The sequence below is a fragment of the Nerophis lumbriciformis genome, linkage group LG37, assembly GCF_033978685.3.
Source record: "Nerophis lumbriciformis linkage group LG37, RoL_Nlum_v2.1, whole genome shotgun sequence".
NCBI classification, from domain to species: Eukaryota; Metazoa; Chordata; class Actinopteri; order Syngnathiformes; family Syngnathidae; genus Nerophis; species Nerophis lumbriciformis.
In genome coordinates this window covers 3,357,515-3,375,634 of record NC_084584.2, presented here as the reverse complement: position 1 = coordinate 3,375,634, position 18,120 = coordinate 3,357,515, and the positions used below count along the sequence as shown (strand labels likewise).

At 41.5% G+C, this 18,120-nt stretch overlaps 1 protein-coding gene across 1 annotated transcript in view; it reads left to right on the top strand.

The window, feature by feature from the left end:
- The window catches only part of smg6 (SMG6 nonsense mediated mRNA decay factor), a 58,821-nt gene extending 41,354 nt beyond the window's left edge, over positions 1–17,467 (top strand). Inside the window, exons 14-18 of the mRNA XM_061931548.2 lie at positions 2,520–2,690; positions 5,614–5,758; positions 5,821–6,074; positions 16,182–16,263; positions 16,330–17,467. Of these exons, the coding sequence (XP_061787532.2) occupies positions 2,520–2,690; positions 5,614–5,758; positions 5,821–6,074; positions 16,182–16,263; positions 16,330–16,460 (783 nt within the window). The 3' untranslated portion in view covers positions 16,461–17,467. The remainder of the gene's footprint in view (positions 1–2,519; positions 2,691–5,613; positions 5,759–5,820; positions 6,075–16,181; positions 16,264–16,329) is intronic.
- The last annotated feature ends 653 nt before the right edge of the window (positions 17,468–18,120 follow it).

The window sequence follows — 18,120 nt, the reverse complement described above, 5'->3', positions numbered from 1 at the left end:
AAAGAACATCATGTCATGTCTGTCTTGAGTTTCCAGTAATTTCTACAACTCTTTTTTTTTTTTTTTAAATGTGTATTCATATATTTTTGGTTATTTTGTTTAGCCCCACATATTTTTTTAGTACATTTTTTGTTTTGTTTTTCTTTTTGTTTTTGTTTAATGTTTTTTTGTTACTTTGTCCCACTTATTTTTTGATACATTTGTATATATATATATATATATATATATATATATATATATATATATATATATATATATATATATATATATATATATATATATATATATATAGTGGTGGTCAAAAGTGTACATACACTTGTAAAGAACGTCATGTCATGGCTGTCTTGAGTTTCCAGTAATTTCTACAACTGTTATTTAAAAAAAAATGTGTATTCATATATTTTTGGTTATTTTGTTTAGCCCCACATATTTTTTTATTACATTTTTTTTAGTTTTTCTTTTTGTTTAATATTTTTCTGTTACTTTGTCCCACTTATTTTTTTGATACATTTTTATATATAAATATATATATATATATACACATATATACACACAGTGGTGGTCAAAAGTGTACATACACTTGTAAAGAACATCATGTCATGGCTGTCTTGAGTTTCCAGTAATTTCTACAACTCTTTTTTTTTTTTTAAATGTGTATTCATATATTTTTGGTTATTTTGTTTAGCCCCACATATTTTTTTATTACATTTTTTTTTTAGTTTTTCTTTTTGTTTTTGTTTGATATTTTTTTGTTACTTTGTCCCACTTATTTTTTTGATACATTTTTATACATAAATATATATATATATATATATATATATATATATATATATATATATATATATATATATATATACATATATACACACAGTGGTGGTCAAAAGTGTACATACACTTGTAAAGAACATGATGTCATGGCTGTCTTGAGTTTCCAGTAATTTCTACAACTCTTATTTTTTTTAAAATGTGTATTCATATATTTTTGGTTATTTTGTTTAGCCCCACATATTTTTTTATTACATTTTTTTTTTTAGTTTTTCTTTTTGTTTTTGTTTAATATTTTTTGTTACTTTGTCCCACTTATTTTTTTGATACATTTTTATATATATATATATATATATATATATATATATATATATATATATATACATAAATACACAGTGGTGGTCAAAAGTGTACATACACTTGTAAAGAACATCATGTCATGGCTGTCTTGAGTTTCCAGTAATTTCTACATCTCTTATTTTTTAAAAAAAATGTGTATTCATATATTTTTGGTTATTTTGTTTAGCCCCACATATTTTTTTATTACATTTTTTTTTAGTTTTTCTTTTTGTTTAATATTTTTTGTTACTTTGTCCCACTTATTTTTTTGAAATAATTGAAAACACGTTTTATATACTCGTTTCTTCAAAATAGCCACTCTTTGCTCCGATTACTGCTTTGCACACTCTTGGCATTCTCTCCATGAGCTTCGAGCACACCTGTGAAGTGAAAACTAGGGACTACCTCTTGGAGCTCATGGAGAGAATGCCAAGAGTGTGCAATCATTTGAGGCCAGTATACTGTCAAGCAAAATTTATACATAAGCCCAGAATTTATTTTTTATTTTTTAATGTTTAATTATTATATTTTTTATTGTTTAATGTTTAATTGTGTCTCGACGACGGTAATGACGCGAGATGACCACTTATTTACAGCTTTTTATGTAATGGCGGACAAGGGAGAAATGCAATTAATCTATCAAAATGTCCACTCTGTGTCTGGGGTACAAACAGTGTTTGACTTACATACTTCAAGACAGACTCCTAAAGCAGATTTTAGAAAAAGGTTCTGCTTACCTTGTTTTTGTTTGGCCACTAGTGAGTCTGTCCAGAAGAGTGTAAGAGGTGTCCAATTCTCAGCGTGTCGCCCGGACGAGCCCCCAAATTGTTGCGTTTTGGACCAGTTGTTCCTCCCAGGGAATTCAAGTCACAATTCGCTCCCAAGCTCTTTACGACACTTAAAGCTGAGTTGAAAAAACCCCACCAGAGACAGAATAGGTATTTTTAAAATGTATATTTTCTAAGCTTTTCCAATATACATTTTGAGACCAGTCTAACTATAGAACCTTCTATTGCGCCTCCCAAAATGGTCTGTCTTCCCGATCCCACCACTTTCTCTCCCCTCTCATCTCTGTAGACCAAACAAAATGCTTGTCTAAACACATTCCAAAGAACTCAAGGTTTACACACATAGTATACTTGCTGACAGAGCATCAAGAGAATAAATGGAAAACACGAGCTGATTTCAAATATGACTAAGAAATGAAAGAAGTACAACTTAAATTCGGATATATGTAAATATCTGCCTCCGACACTCACCAGGAAACCTTACAATGTATTCAATACATAAAATGGCATAAAATTCAGTAGTAGTAGCATTGTGGTGTAGAAAAATCTCATTTTTAACCAATTTTACCATGTTTTCCTCTTGGACACATTTAATGAAGTCTTTGTAAAATCTTGATTGGGCGACAGACGGACGATGTCATTGTGGAGGCGGAGTCGTCTGTGTCCGCGTCCGACGGCGAGGAAGACGAGGAGGAGGAGGCGGGGGACAGCGAGAGCGACATCAGGCGCCTGAAGGCTCGACGTCACGTCCTCGCCAACAAAGTGGCGCAGGAGCAGAAGCGCAGGGATAAAATCCAGGTAGGAGGAGTTAAAACTTTGCTAGAAACTCATCTGAATGTGAGCCCACTGTGTGTGTCAGACTTAATTTCAAATAGTATCAACAAGCCACGTGTTCTTTTTAAATCTATTAGTTCTGTTCTTAATCCGAATCCAGCCACTTCACTAGAGATGACAAGGGAAACTTGTGAAAGATTTCTCTCCTTTTTTAACGACAAGGTTGCTACTATTCGGGCAAATCTTTCTCCTTCTCCATTTACCGTATTTTCCGCACCATAAGGCGCCCTGGGTTATAAGCCGCGCCTTCAATGAACGGCATATTTCAAAACTTTGTCCACCTATAAGCCGCCCCGTGTTGTAAGCCGCATCTAACTGCGCTAAAGGGAATGTCAAAAAAACAGTCAGATAGGTCAGTCAAACTTTAATAATATATTAAAAACCAGCGTGATGTGGGCGCGCATGGAGTCGTATATCAACATGGACGGAGCTGCGTGAAAAAAGCCACCCGGCCTCTTCGCGTAAACTTAAACTTACCTTAACCACTCGCTCATCTTTTCTTCATCCATCCCTTCGAGTTAGCTTTTATGATGACGCCGGCTGGAAAGGTCTCTTTTGGCAAGGTCTTCCTTTTGAATATCACCATGGGTGGAAGTTTCTGGCCATTAGCATGGCAAGCTAGAACCACAGTGAAGGATGACTTCTCATTCCCTGTGGTGCGAATATTCACCGTACGTGCTCCCGTTGTATCCACAGTGCGGTTCACAGGAATATCAAAAGTCAGTGGAACCTCGTCCATGTTGATAATGTTCTCTGGCCGGATCTTTTTTTCAGCTATCTTGTTTTTACAATATGCACGGAAAGTAGCCAGCTTTTCTTGAAAGTCTTTAGGCAGTTGCTGTGAAATAGTAGTCCGTGTACGGATGGAGAGATTGCGTCTTTTCATGAACCGGAAACCTCGCTTAGTAGGAGCCATTTTGTGGTCTTTACAGATGTAAACACACAAAGGAAATGAAACGTAATATCCGCGCGCTTCTTCTTCTTCTATGCGGGCGGGTGGTTGCTTACAGTAGAAGAAGAAGCGCTTCCTGTTCTATGGGGGCGGGTGCTTACCTTGGCGGTTGCTTGCGTAGAAGAAGAAGCACTTCCTCTTCTACGGGGAAAAAAGATGGCGGCTGTTTACTGTAGTTGCGAGACCGAAACTTTATGAAAATGAATCTTAATATTAATCCATATATAAAGCGCACCGGGTTATAAGCCGCACTGTCAGCTTTTGAGTAAATTTGTGGTTTTTAGGTGCGGCTAATAGTGCGGAAAATACGGTAACCCCAATCTTTGAGAGTTTGCAGTGGCTCCCTGTTCATTTTAGAATTGATTTTAAAACCTTGCTGTTTGTTTTTAAAGCTTTACATGGACTGGCACCTCAGTATATCTCGGACCTCATCCAAACTTACAATCCTGCGCGCGCTCTGAGGTCCGAGAGCCAGCTCCAGCTCGTGGTGTCCAAGACCAGACTTAAAACCAGGGGAGACAGGGCCTTCTCTGTGGTCGGCCCTAAGCTCTGGAACACTCTGCCCCTCCATGTTCGAACTGCTCCCACAGTGGAGTGTTTTAAGTCTCGTCTTAAGACCCACTTTTATTCTCTGGCTTTTAACAACACTATGTGAGTTGTGTGGTCCTCTGTTGTCCTCTGTGTTTTTAAAATTTTGCTTTTTGCTTTCTATTTACTGTTTTACCGTATTTTCCGCACTATTAGCCGCACCTAAAAACCACAAATTTACTCAAAAGCTGACAGTGCGGCTTTTAACCCGGTGCGCTTTATATATGGATTAATATTAAGATTCATTTTCATAAAGTTTCGGTCTCGCAACTACGGTAAACAGCCGCCAATGTTTTTTCCCCGTAGAAGAGGAAGTGCTTCTTCTTCTACGCAAGCAACCGCCAAGGTAAGCACCCGCCCCCATAGAACAGGAAGCGCTTCTTCTTCTACTGTAAGCAACCACCCGCCCGCGTAGAAGAAGAAAAAGCGCGCAGATATTACGTTTCATTTCCTTTGTGTGTTTACATCTGTAAAGACCACAAAATGGCTCCTACTAAGCGACAGGGATCCGGTTCATGAAAAGACGCAATCTCTCCATCCGCACACGGATTACTATTTCACAGCAACTGCCTAAAGACTTTCAAGAAAAGCTGGCTACTTTCCGTGCATATTGTAAAAACAAGATAGCTGAAAAAAAAGATCCGGCCAGAGAACATTATCAACATGGACGAGGTTCCACTGACTTTTGATATTCCTGTGAACCGCACTGTGGATACAACGGGAGCACGTACGGTGAATATTCGCACCACAGGGAATGAGAAGTCATCCTTCACTGTGGTTCTAGCTTGCCATGCTAATGGCCAGAAACTTCCACCCATGGTGATATTCAAAAGGAAGACCTTGCCAAAAGAGACCTTTCCAGCCGGCGTCATCATAAAAGCTAACTCGAAGGGATGGATGAAGAAAAGATGAGCGAGTGGTTAAGGTAAGTTTAAGTTTACGCGAAGAGGCCGGGTGGCTTTTTTCACGCAGCTCCGTCCATGTTGATATACGACTCCATGCGCGCCCACATCACGCTGGTTTTTAATATATTATTAAAGTTTGACTGACCTATTTGACTGTTTTTTTTACATTCCTTTAGCGCAGTTAGATGCGGCTTACAACACGGGGCGGCTTATAGGTGGACAAAGTTTTGAAATATGCCGTTCATTGAAGGCGCGGCTTATAACCCAGGGCGCCTTATGGTGCGGAAAATACGGTAATTGGTTTTACCCTTTGAAATTGTTTTTAATCATATTTATTTTATATTGTTTTTAATTGTGTTTAATATTGTTGTGCAGCACTTTGGAAACATTTTGTTGTTTAAATGTGCTATATAAATAAAGTGGATTGGATTGTGTGCTACAGGCGGTGCTGCAGACCAGTGGACAGCTGCAGCTGGAGGTCAGGCCTCTCTTCTTGGTCCCAGACACCAACGGCTTCATCGACCATTTGGCGGCGCTCCAGCGACTCCTCCAGTGTGGCACGTACATCATCGTGGTGCCGCTCATCGGTAAGAGCCCGGGGTCGAACCCTGCCGGCATGTACACTGACTCCGCCCCCCCTGTCTTGCAGTCATCACGGAGCTGGACGGCCTGGCTAAAGGACAGGAGCCTTTTGGCGGAGGACCGGGACACGGCGCCGGCGGTCGCGGCAACTCCAACGTCAGCGCGGCGCACGTGCGCGCCGTGCAGGAGAAGGCGCGTTTGGCAGTGATGTTTTTGGAGCAAGGCTTCGAAGCGCGGGAGCCGCGCCTCCGAGCGCTCACCAGTAGAGGGAACCAGCTCGAGTCCATCGCCTTTCGCAGTGAAGACACGTCGGGCCAGCAGGTGAGACCAACCAAACTTTTTCTACCATACTAAAAATCTAAGCATGTGGGGGCTGTTGCGTTTTGGACCAGTTGTTCCTCCCAGGGAATTCAAGTCACAAGTCGCTCCCAAGCTTTTTACGACACTTAAAGCTGAGTTGAAAAACCACCAGAGACAGAATAGGTATTTTGTAATATATTGGCAAAGCTTTGCAGATATACATTTGAGACCAGTCCAGCATAGAACATTTTATCGCGCCGCCAAAATGGTCTGTCTTCCCGACCCCAAAAACCCTCTCTCCTCTCTCCTCTCTCTAGTCAAAACACATGCTAGTCAAAACACATTCCAAAGAATTCAAGGTTAACACACACAGTTTACTTGCAGAGAATAAATGGAAAACACGAGCTGTTTTCAAATATGACTATGAAAGAAAATAAGTAACACTAAAATTCGGATATATGTAAATATCTGCCTCCGACAGGGCCATTTTTATATTTTTCATATTCAATTCCAAAACAATATAGTAGGGCTGTGAATGTTTGGGCACCACATGATTTGATTCGATTCAGAATCGTTCACAAATCAAAATGATTCTCGACATCATACTGAAAAATCAAAGCATGCCAGGGCCATTTTGATAATTTTCACATTCAATACCAAAACAACATAGTAGGGCTGGGAATCTTTGGGCACCACACGATTCGATTCAGAATCGTTTCTCGATTCAAAACGATTCTCGACATCATACTGAAAAATCAAAGCATGCTTCGGGCCATTTTTATATTTTCACATTCAATACCTATATTGTTTTGGAATTGAAGATGAAAAATATCAAAATGGCCCCCAAGCATGCTTTGATTTTTCAGTATGCGGTCGAGAATCGTTTTGAATCTAATCAAATCGAATGGTGTGGTGCTCAAAGATTCACAGCCCTACTATATTGTTTTGGTATTGAATGTGAAAATTATCAAAATGGACCTGGCATGCTTTGATTTTTCAGTATGATGTCGAGAATCGTTTTGAATCGAGAAACGATTCTGAATAGAATCGAATCGTGTGGTGCCCGAAGATTCCCAGCCCTACTATATTGTTTTGGTATTGAATGTGAAAATATTAAAATGGCCCTGGCATGCTTTGATTTTTCAGTATGATGTCGAGAATCGTTTTGAGTCGAATCGAATCGAATCGTGTGGTGCCCGAAGATTCACAGCCCTACTCAATATAGTAGGGCTGTGAATGTTTGGGCACCACATGATTTGATTTCGATTCAGAATCGTTCACAAATCAAAATGATTCTCGACCGCATACTGAAAAATCAAAGCTTGCTTGGGGCCATTTTGGTATTTTTCATACTCAATACCAAAACAATATAGTAGGGCTCGGAATCTTTGAGCACCACACGATTCGATTCAGAATCGTTTCTCGATTCAAAACGATTCTCGACATCATACTGAAAAATCAAAGCATGCCAGGGCCATTTTGATAATTTTCACATTCAATACCAAAACAATATAGTAGGGCTGTGAATCTTTGAGCACCACACCATTCGATTTGATTAGATTCAAAACGATTCTCGACATCATACTGAAAAATCAAAGCATGCTTCGGGCCATTTTTATATTTTCACATTCAATACCAAAACAATATAGTAGGGCTGTGAATCTTCGGGCACCACACGATTCGATTCGATTCGATTCGACTCAAAACGATTCTCGACATTATACTGAATAGTAGGGCTGTGAATCTTTGGGCACCATTCGATTTGATTCAGAATCCTTCTCGATTCAAAACGATTCTCGACCGCATACTGAAAAATCAAAGCCTGCTTGGGGCCATTTTGATATTTTTCATATTGAATTCCAAAACAATATAGTAGGGCTGTGAATCTTTGAGCACCACACCATTCGATTTGATTAGATTCAAAACGATTCTCGACCGCATACTGAAAAATCAAAGCATGCTTCGGGCCATTTTTATATTTTCACATTCAATACCAAAACAATATAGTAGGGCTGTGAATCTTCGGGCACCACACGATTCGATTCGATTCGACTCAAAACGATTCTCGACATTATACTGAATAGTAGGGCTGTGAATCTTTGGGCACCATTCGATTTGATTCAGAATCCTTCTCGATTCAAAACAATTCTCGACATCATACTGAAAAATCAAAGCATGCCAGGGCCATTTTTATATTTTTCATATTGAATTCCAAAACAATATAGTAGGGCTGTGAATGTTTGGGCACCACATGATTCGATTCGATTCAGAATCGTTCACAAATCAAAATGATTCTCGACCGCATACTGAAAATTCAAAGCATGCTTGGGGCCATTTTGATATTTTTCATACTCCGTACCAAAACAATATAGTAGGGCTGTGAATCTTTGGGCACCACACGATTCGATTCTATTCAGAATCGTTTCTCGATTCAAAACGATTCTCGACCGCATACTGAAAAATCAAAGCATGCTTGGGGCCATTTTGATATTTTTCATATTCAATTCCAAAACAATATAGTAGGGCTGTGAATGTTTGGGCACCACATGATTTGATTTCGATTCAGAATCGTTCACAAATCAAAATGATTCTCGACCGCATACTGAAAAATCAAAGCATGCTTGGGGCCATTTTGATGTTTTTCATACTCCATACCAAAACAATATAGTAGGGCTGGGAATCTTTGGGCACCACACTATTCGATTCAGAATCGTTTCTCGACATCATACTGAAAAATCCCCTACTATAATGTTTTGGTATTAAATGTGAAAATTATCAAAATGGCCCTGGCATGCTTTGATTTTTCAGTATGATGTCGAGAAACGATTCTGAATCGAATCGTGTGGTGGTCTTTTTATATGGCAAACCCTAAAAATCTCCTCTCTGAGCTGCCACCTTAACGTGGTAGAGGAGTTTGCGTGTCCCAATGATCCTAGGAGCTATGTTGTCCGGGGGCTTCCATGCCCCCTGGTAGGGTCTCCCAAGACAAACAGGTCCTAGGTGAGGGATCAGACAAAGAGCAGCTCGAAGACTTCTATGGAAATGCAAGAACCGAGACTCAGATTTCCCTCGCCCGGACGCGGGTCACCGGGGCCCCCCTCCGGAGCCAGGCCCGGAGTTGGGGCACGATGGCGAGCGCCTGGTGGCCGGGCCTGTCCCCATGGGGCCCGGCCGGGCACAGCCCGAAGAGGCAACGTGGGTCCCCCCTCCAATGGGCTCACCACCCATAGCAGGGGCCATAGAGGTCGGGTGCAATGTGAGCTGGGCGGTAGCCGAAGGCAGGGCACTTGGCGGTCCGATCCTCGGCTACAGAAGCTAGCTCTTGGGACGTGGAACGTCACCTCGCTGGGGGGGAAGGAGCCTGAGCTAGTGCGCGAGGTAGAGAAGTTCCGGTTGGATATAGTCGGACTCACCTCGACGCACAGCAAGGGCTCTGGAACCAGTTCTCTCGAGAGGGGCTGGACTCTCTTCCACTCTGGCGTTGCCAGCAGTGAGAGGCGACGGGCTGGGGTGGCAATTCTTGTTGCCCCCCGGCTCAGAGCCTGCATGTTGGAGTTCAACCCGGTGGACGAGAGGGTAGCTTCCCTCCGCCTTCGGGTGGGGGGACGGGTCCTGACTGTTGTTTGCGCTTACGCGCCAAACAGCAGCTCAGAGTACCCACCCTTTTTGGATTCACTCGAGGGAGTACTTGAGAGTGCTCCCCCGGGTGATTCCCTCGTTCTACTGGGGGACTTCAACGCTCATATTGGCAACGACAGTGAAACCTGGAGAGGCGTGATTGGGAAGAATGGCCGCCCGGATCTGAACCCAAGTGGTGTTTTGTTATTGGACTTTTGTGCCCGTCACGGATTGTCCATAACGAACACCATGTTCAAGCATAAGGGTGTTCATATGTGCACTTGGCACCAGGACACCCTAGGCCGCAGTTCTATGATCGACTTTGTAGTTGTGTCATCGGATTTGCGGCCTCATGTTTTGGACACTCGGGTGAAGAGAGGGGCGGAGCTTTCTACCGATCACCACCTGGTGGTGAGTTGGCTGCGATGGTGGGGGAGGATGCCGGACAGACCTGGCAGGCCCAAACGCATTGTGAGGGTTTGCTGGGAACGTCTGGCAGAGTCTCCTGTCAGAGAGAGTTTCAATTCCCACCTCCGGAAGAACTTTGAACATGTCACGAGGGAGGTGCTGGACATTGAGTCCGAGTGGACCATGTTCCGTACCTCTGTTGTCGAGGCGGCTGATTGGAGCTGTGGCCGCAAGGTAGTTGGTGCCTGTCGTGGCGGTAATCCTAGAACCCGTTGGTGGACACCGGCGGTGAGGGATGCCGTCAAGCTGAAGAAGGAGTCCTATCGGGTTCTTTTGGCTCATGGGACTCCTGAGGCAGCGGACAGGTACCGACAGTCCAAGCGGTGTGCGGCTTCAGCGGTCGCGGAGGCAAAAACTCGGACATGGGAGGAGTTCGGGGAAGCCATGGAAAACGACTTCCGGACGGCTTCGAAGCGATTCTGGACCACCATCCACCGCCTCAGGAAGGGGAAGCAGTGCAGTGCCAACACCGTGTATGGTGCGGATGGTGTTCTGCTGACCTCGACTGCGGAAGTTGTGGATCGGTGGAGGGAATACTTCGAAGACCTCCTCAATCCCACCAACACGTCTTCCTATGAGGAAGCAGTGCCTGAGGAATCTGTGGTGGGCTCTCCTATTTCTGGGGCTGAGGTTGCTGAGGTAGTTAAAAAGCTCCTCGGTGGCAAGGCCCCGGGGGTGGATGAGATCCGCCCGGAGTTCCTTAAGGCTCTGGATGCTGTAGGGCTGTCTTGGTTGACAAGACTCTGCAGCATCGCGTGGACATCGGGGGCAGTACCTCTGGATTGGCAGACCGGGGTGGTGGTTCCTCTCTTTAAAAAGGGGAACCGGAGGGTGTGTTCTAACTATCGTGGGATCACACTCCTCAGCCTTCCCGGTAAGGTCTATTCAGGTGTACTGGAGAGGAGGCTACGCCGGATAGTCGAACCTCGGATTCAGGAGGAACAGTGTGGTTTTCGTCCTGGTCGTGGAACTGTGGACCAGCTCTATACTCTCGGCAGGGTCCTTGAGGGTGCATGGGAGTTTGCCCAACCAGTCTACATGTGCTTTGTGGACTTGGAGAAGGCATTCGACCGTGTCCCTCGGGAAGTCCTGTGGGGAGTGCTCAGAGAGTATGGGGTTTCGGACTGTCTGATTGTGGCGGTCCGCTCCCTGTATGATCAGTGTCAGAGCTTGGTTCGCATTGCCGGCAGTAAGTCGGACACGTTTCCGGTGAGGGTTGGACTCCGCCAAGGCTGCCCTTTGTCACCCATTCTGTTCATAACTTTTATGGACAGAATTTCTAGGCGCAGTCAAGGCGTTGAGGGGATCCGGTTTGGTGGCTGCAGGATTAGGTCTCTGCTTTTTGCAGATGATTTGGTCCTGATGGCTTCATCTGGCCAGGATCTTCAGCTCTCACTGGATCGGTTCGCAGCCGAGTGTGAAGCGACTGGGATGAGAATCAGCACCTCCAAGTCCGAGTCCATGGTTCTCGCCCGGAAAAGGGTGGAGTGCCATCTCCGGGTTGGGGAGGAGATCTTGCCCCAAGTGGAGGAGTTCAAGTACCTCGGAGTCTTGTTCACGAGTGAGGGAAGAGTGGATGGTGAGATCGACAGGCGGATCGGTGCGGCGTCTTCAGTAATGCGGACGCTGTATCGATCCGTTGTGGTGAAGAAGGAGCTGAGCCGGAAGGCAAAGCTCTCAATTTACCGGTCGATCTACGTTCCCATCCTCACCTATGGTCAAGAGCTTTGGGTTATGACCGAAAGGACAAGATCACGGGTACAAGCGGCCGAAATGAGTTTCCTCCGCCGGGTGGCGGGGCTCTCCCTTAGAGATAGGGTGAGAAGCTCTGTCATCCGGGGGGAGCTCAAAGTAAAGCCGCTGCTCCTCCGCATCGAGAGGAGCCAGATGAGGTGGTTCGGGCATCTGGTCAGGATGCCACCCGAGCGCCTCCCTAAAGAGGTGTTTAGGGCATGTCCGACCGGTAGGAGGCCACGAGGAAGACCCAGGACACGTTGGGAAGACTATGTCTCCCGGCTGGCCTGGGAACGCCTCGGGATCCCCCGGGAGGAGCTGGACGAAGTGGCTGGGGAGAGGGAAGTCTGGGCTTCCCTGCTTAGGCTGCTGCCCCCGCGACCCGACCTCGGATAAGCGGAAGAAGATGGATGGAAACCCTAAAAATACTAAAAAGGAATATTTGATGTGAGCTAGGTCAACAATTCATAACATCGATTTTGATTCATTATTATTTTTGAGCAACGACAGTTTAAAAAAAAAAAACAGCCTGCATTTTTGTGTTATTAGAGTCAACATTGCAACTTTTTCTCCTTACATTTCACCCGTTTCTTTTTTTAATTGACTTTTTTAGGTATGTTTTTGTTTTTTCAATAGTATATTTAGAATGGGCTGCTAAAAAATGCTTTAATATTAGTCGGCCTGTGAGGTACTTTCCATGTTTCAAGTTTTTTTTTTTCATTTAATGCGTATTTATCTCCTTCATTGATGTGCATTTTTGATCAATAGACAATTAAGCTAACAACAAAACACATTTTTACACACCTATGCAGGATGAAGAAAATCTTATATTTCCTGCCCCCTTCAACATAATAAGTAGCTCAGATTCACAAGCATACACACCAAACAAATATGTCCAAATATAATGAAAACAAACAAAAAAACAAGTGCAAAAACTTCGTAGAGTACAAACCGAACAAAAAATAATATACACCTCACGGGATGATACAAAACTACGGAACCCCTAAAGGGACATTTTTTTATAATGTTTTTTTTTTTTTAGACATGTATCTTGTGCGCACGAGATACATGTCTAAAAAAAAAAAGTATAATTTTTTATTTTTTTTTCAAGACATGATCTCCTGTGCACGAGATACATGTCTAAAAAAATAAAATAAAAATTATAATATATATATACATATTTTTTTATAACTTTATGAAAAGTTTCTCGTGCGCACGAGATACATGTCTAAAAAAAATAAAAAATAAATAAAAATTATAATATATATATACATTTTTTTTTTTAACTTTATAAAAAGTTTCTCGTGCGCACGAGATACATGTCTAAAAAAATAAAAATAAATAAAAATTATAATATATATATACATTTTTTTTATAACTTTATAAAAAGTTTCTCGTGCGCACGAGATACATGTCTAAAAAAAATTTAAAAAAATAAAAATTATAATATATATATACATATTTTTTTATAACTTTATAAAAAGTTTCTCGTGCACACGAGATACATGTCTAAAAAAAAAATAATAAAAAAAACATTATAATATATATATACATATTTTTTTATAACTTTATAAAAAGTTTCTCGTGCGCACGAGATACATGTCTAAAAAAAATAAAAATAAATAAAAATTATAATATATATATACATATTTTTTTATAACTTTATAAAAAGTTTCTCGTGCGCACGAGATACATGTCTAAAAAAATAAAAAATAAATACAAATTATAATATATATATACATATTTTTTATAACTTTATAAAAAGTTTCTCGTGCACACGAGATACATGTCTAAAAAAAAATAATAAAAAAAAAATTATAATATATATATACATATTTTTTTATAACTTTATAAAAAGTTTCTCGTGCGCACGAGATACATGTCTAAAAAAAATAAAAATAAATAAAAATTGTAATATATATATATACATATTTTTTTATAACTTTATAAAAAGTTTCTCATGCGCACGAGATACTTGTCAAAAAAAAATAAAAATAAATAAAAATTATAATATATATATACATATTTTTTTATAACTTTATAAAAAGTTTCTCGTGCGCACGAGATACTTGTCTAAAAAAATAAAAATTATAATATATATATACATATTTTTTTATAACTTTATAAAAAGTTTCTCGTGCGCACGAGATACATGTCTAAAAAAATAAAATAAATAAAAATTATAATATATATATATACATATTTTTTTATAACTTTATAAAAAGTTTCTCGTGCGCACAAGATACATGTCTAAAAAAATTTTAAAAAATAAAAATTATAATATATATATACATATTTTTTTATAACTTTATAAAAAATGTCTCGTGCGCACGAGATACATGTCTAAAAAAATAAATTTAAAAAAAAATTATAAAAGAAAAATTTCCCCCATGTCCCTTTAGGGCAGCGTTTCTCAAAGTGTGGGGCGCGCCCCACTGGTGGGGAATAGAGACATGACAGGTGGGGCGCGAGGAACGGGAGGAAATTTCACTTTACATTTTAAAATTATTATATTCTTAGATTATTTTTTTACTATGCTTTCATTTTCTATACACACTGTAAATCACTTTGTGATTCTGTCTGTGAAATCCGCTATATAAATAAATGGAAATTACCGGTACTTATTTTTACTGTAGGCTTTATATTTCTCGGTACGAGCGAAAGTTTGACAGACATAGCAACAGTAACTAATGGGGGCGGGGCTAAGCGGAACAAACTTTCGCGCGGATGGGTAGCAGGCTAATGTGTGGATCACAATTACACAAATATATACATTTGTGACTCGCACCTCAAAGGTCGTCGAGCCAGAGCCAGCGCCTGCAGAGAAACAAAAATGTGACGGGCACACACTGTGTCATTCACCGGGAAGCACTCGCGTCAAGGCAGTTCAGCCCCGAACTCAATGAGGTTTTAACAGATTTGAGCGCGGTAAATTTGATCAAAACACGACCACTGAAAGTGCGACTGTTCTCTGCACTGTGTGAGGAAATGGGAGCTGATCATACAGCCGTGCTGTTTCACAGTGAAGCAAGGTGGCTCTCCTGGGGGAAAGTGCTGTCACTTGCCCTGTCTTGCCAAATGCATAGCTCCTCCTTTTTTTGTTGTTGCAAAGATTGCAAAGTGGCACTTTTATTGTATTTATTATTGAACTTGATGCAAGTTATTTGATTTATTATTGAACTTGATGCAAGTTATAACACTTTTTTTGATTTATTATTGAACTTGATGCAAGTTATAACACTTTTTTTGATTTATTATTGAACTTGATGCAAGTTATTGGATTTATTATTGAACTTGATGCAAGTTATAACACTTTTTTTTATTTATTATTGAACGTGATGCAAGTTATAACACTTTTTTTGATTTATTATTGAACGTGATGCAAGTTATAACAATTTTTTTTATTATTGAACTTGATGCAAGTTATAACACTTTTTTTGATTTATTATTGAACTTGATGCAAGTTATAACACTTTTATCTGATTTATTATTGAACTTGATGCAAGTTATAACACTTTTTTGGATTTATTATTGAACTTGATGCAAGTTATAACACTTTTTTTGATTTATTATTGAACTTGATGCAAGTTATAACACTTTTGTTTTATTTATTATTGAACTTGATGCAAGTTATAACACTTTTTTTGATTTATTATTGAACTTGATGCAAGTTATAACACTTTTTTTGATTTATTATTGAACTTGATGCAAGTTATAACACTTTTTTTGATTTATTATTGAACTTGATGCAAGTTATAACACTTTTGTTTTATTTATTATTGAACTTGATGCAAGTTATAACACTTTTTTGGATTTATTATTGAACTTGATGCAAGTTATAACACTTTTTTTGATTTATTATTGAACTTGATGCAAGTTATAACACTTTTGTTTTATTTATTATTGAACTTGATGCAAGTTATAACACTTTTTTTGATTTATTATTGAACTTGATGCAAGTTATAATACTTTTGTTTTATTTATTATTGAACTTGATGGAAGTTATTTTATTTATTATTGAACTTGATGCAAGTTATACCACAGCTGCACAGTTATTTTATTTATTATTGAACTTAATGTTATTTTATGTTATTGAGTTCAAATGTATACAACTTGATGTTCAATAAATTTGAAAATGTTAAAGCTTGGCATTAGCGCTCTGTTGGGGCGATGGGGGCAGGTGGGGCTTGAAAACTCCCCCTTGTCCAAAGTGGGGGATGACAAAAAAAGTTTGAGAACCACTGCTTTAGGGGCTCCGTACAAAACAAATACAAAACCAGACAAAAAATAAGCCTCTCTTGTTGCCAGGGCAACAACGATGACGTCATCCTGTCCTGCTGCCTCCACTACTGCAAAGACAAGGCCAAGGACTTCACGCCGGACCAGAGAAGTACGTAACACGCCTCGGCTCGCTCTATGCCCCACTCACACCCCACACCCCCCACCCTCCACCCAGATGGCACGGTGAGGCTGCAGAGAGAGGTGGTGCTCCTCACCGACGACCGCAACCTGCGCGTCAAGGCTTTGACCCGCAACGTCCCCGTCAGAGACATCCCCGCCTTCCTCAGCTGGGCCAAAGTGGGCTGAACCGCGCCGGGAAGGTCCGATCCGCGACTACCGAAGCCCGCTTGCCACTCGACCAGGAAGGACGGAAACTGCAGGAAATGATGAGAAGTAGTGAGAGATGCTGGTTCCTCCTCCTCCTCGTTATGGTGTGTGTGTGAGCGTGTGTGTGTGTGTGTGTGTGTGTGTGTGTGTGTGTGCTTTGCCCACAAGGGGCCGTGAGACTTGACAGTGAAAGGCCAGGAAGGAAGCGAAGGTGTTGATTTGACGTGTGACTGTCCTCTGCTCATGAGCGCCACCACCACCACACTTCCCACAGAGAGCCACACCACAAGGGGGCGCTGCCCGCGGTCTAGGCGTGGCCAGGGCGAGCAGGTGTTTTCCCGCCAACAGGAAGTGTGAAGAACCGCCTCGGCGACTTCACCCTCAGGTTTGGTCGTCGGAACACTTTAGGAAAAAAAAAAAAAAAAAAAACTTTTTGTTTTCACGCAACTCCACCTCTTTTCCGCTAAAGCTCACGTTACATTCCAGACGTCTGCTCGTTACAGTAAAGCACCGTAGTGACTTTGTCGGTGAGGACATTTCCCCACATTCCGCAAGTCTTTCACACAAATATTTCTTCACTCACTTCTACTTCTTGATCCTTTGTGTTGCTTCTGCTTCATGGCATGGAGACCATTAAACAGGAATGAGCTCCGCCTGACTTGATGATGTCATTACAAACGTGGAAAAAGTCACCTTTTACACAAATACGCTACAAACCCCAAAATCGGTGGAGTTGTCACGTTGTGTAAATGGTAAATAAAAAGAAAATACAACAAATCATTTTCAACTTATATTCAATCGAATAGACTGCAAAGACAAGATATTTAACTTAGTTATTTTTTGCACTTTTAGCTCATTTGGAATTTGATGCCTGCGACGTGTTTCAAAAAAGCTGGCACAAGTGGCACAAAAGACTGAGACAGTCGAAGAATGCTCATCAAAGACTTATTTGGAACATCCCACAGGTGAACGGGCTAATTGGGAACAGGTGGGTGCCATGATTGGGTATTTCCATGAAATGCTCAGTCATTCACAAACAAGGACGGGGCGAGGGTCACCACTTTGTCAACAAATGCCCGAACAAATTGTTTAAGAACAACATTTCATACTTCCGGACGGCTTCGAAGCAATTCTGGACCACCATCCGCCGCCTCAGGAAGGGGAAGCAGTGCAGTGTCAACACCGTGTATGGTGGGGATGGTGCTCTGTTGACCTCGACTGCGGATGTTGTGGATCGGTGGAGAGAATACTTCGAAGACCTCCTCAATCCTACCAGCACGTCTTCCTATGAGGAAGCAGGGCCTGGGGAATCTGCGGTGGGCTCTCCTATTTCTGGGGCTGAGGTTGCCGAGGTAGTTAAAAAGCTCCTCGGTGGCAAGGCCCCGGGGGTGGATGAGATCCGCCCGGAGTTCCTTAAGGCTCTGGATGTTGTGGGGCTGTCTTGGTTGACAAGACTCTGCAACATCGCGTGGACATCGGGGGCGGTACCTCTGGATTGGCAGACCGGGGTGGTGGTTCCTCTCTTTAAGAAGGGGAACCGGAGGGTGTGTTCCAACTATCGTGGGATCACACTCCTCAGCCTTCCCGGTAAGGTCTATTCAGGTGTACCGGAGAGGAGGCTACGCCGGATAGTCGAACC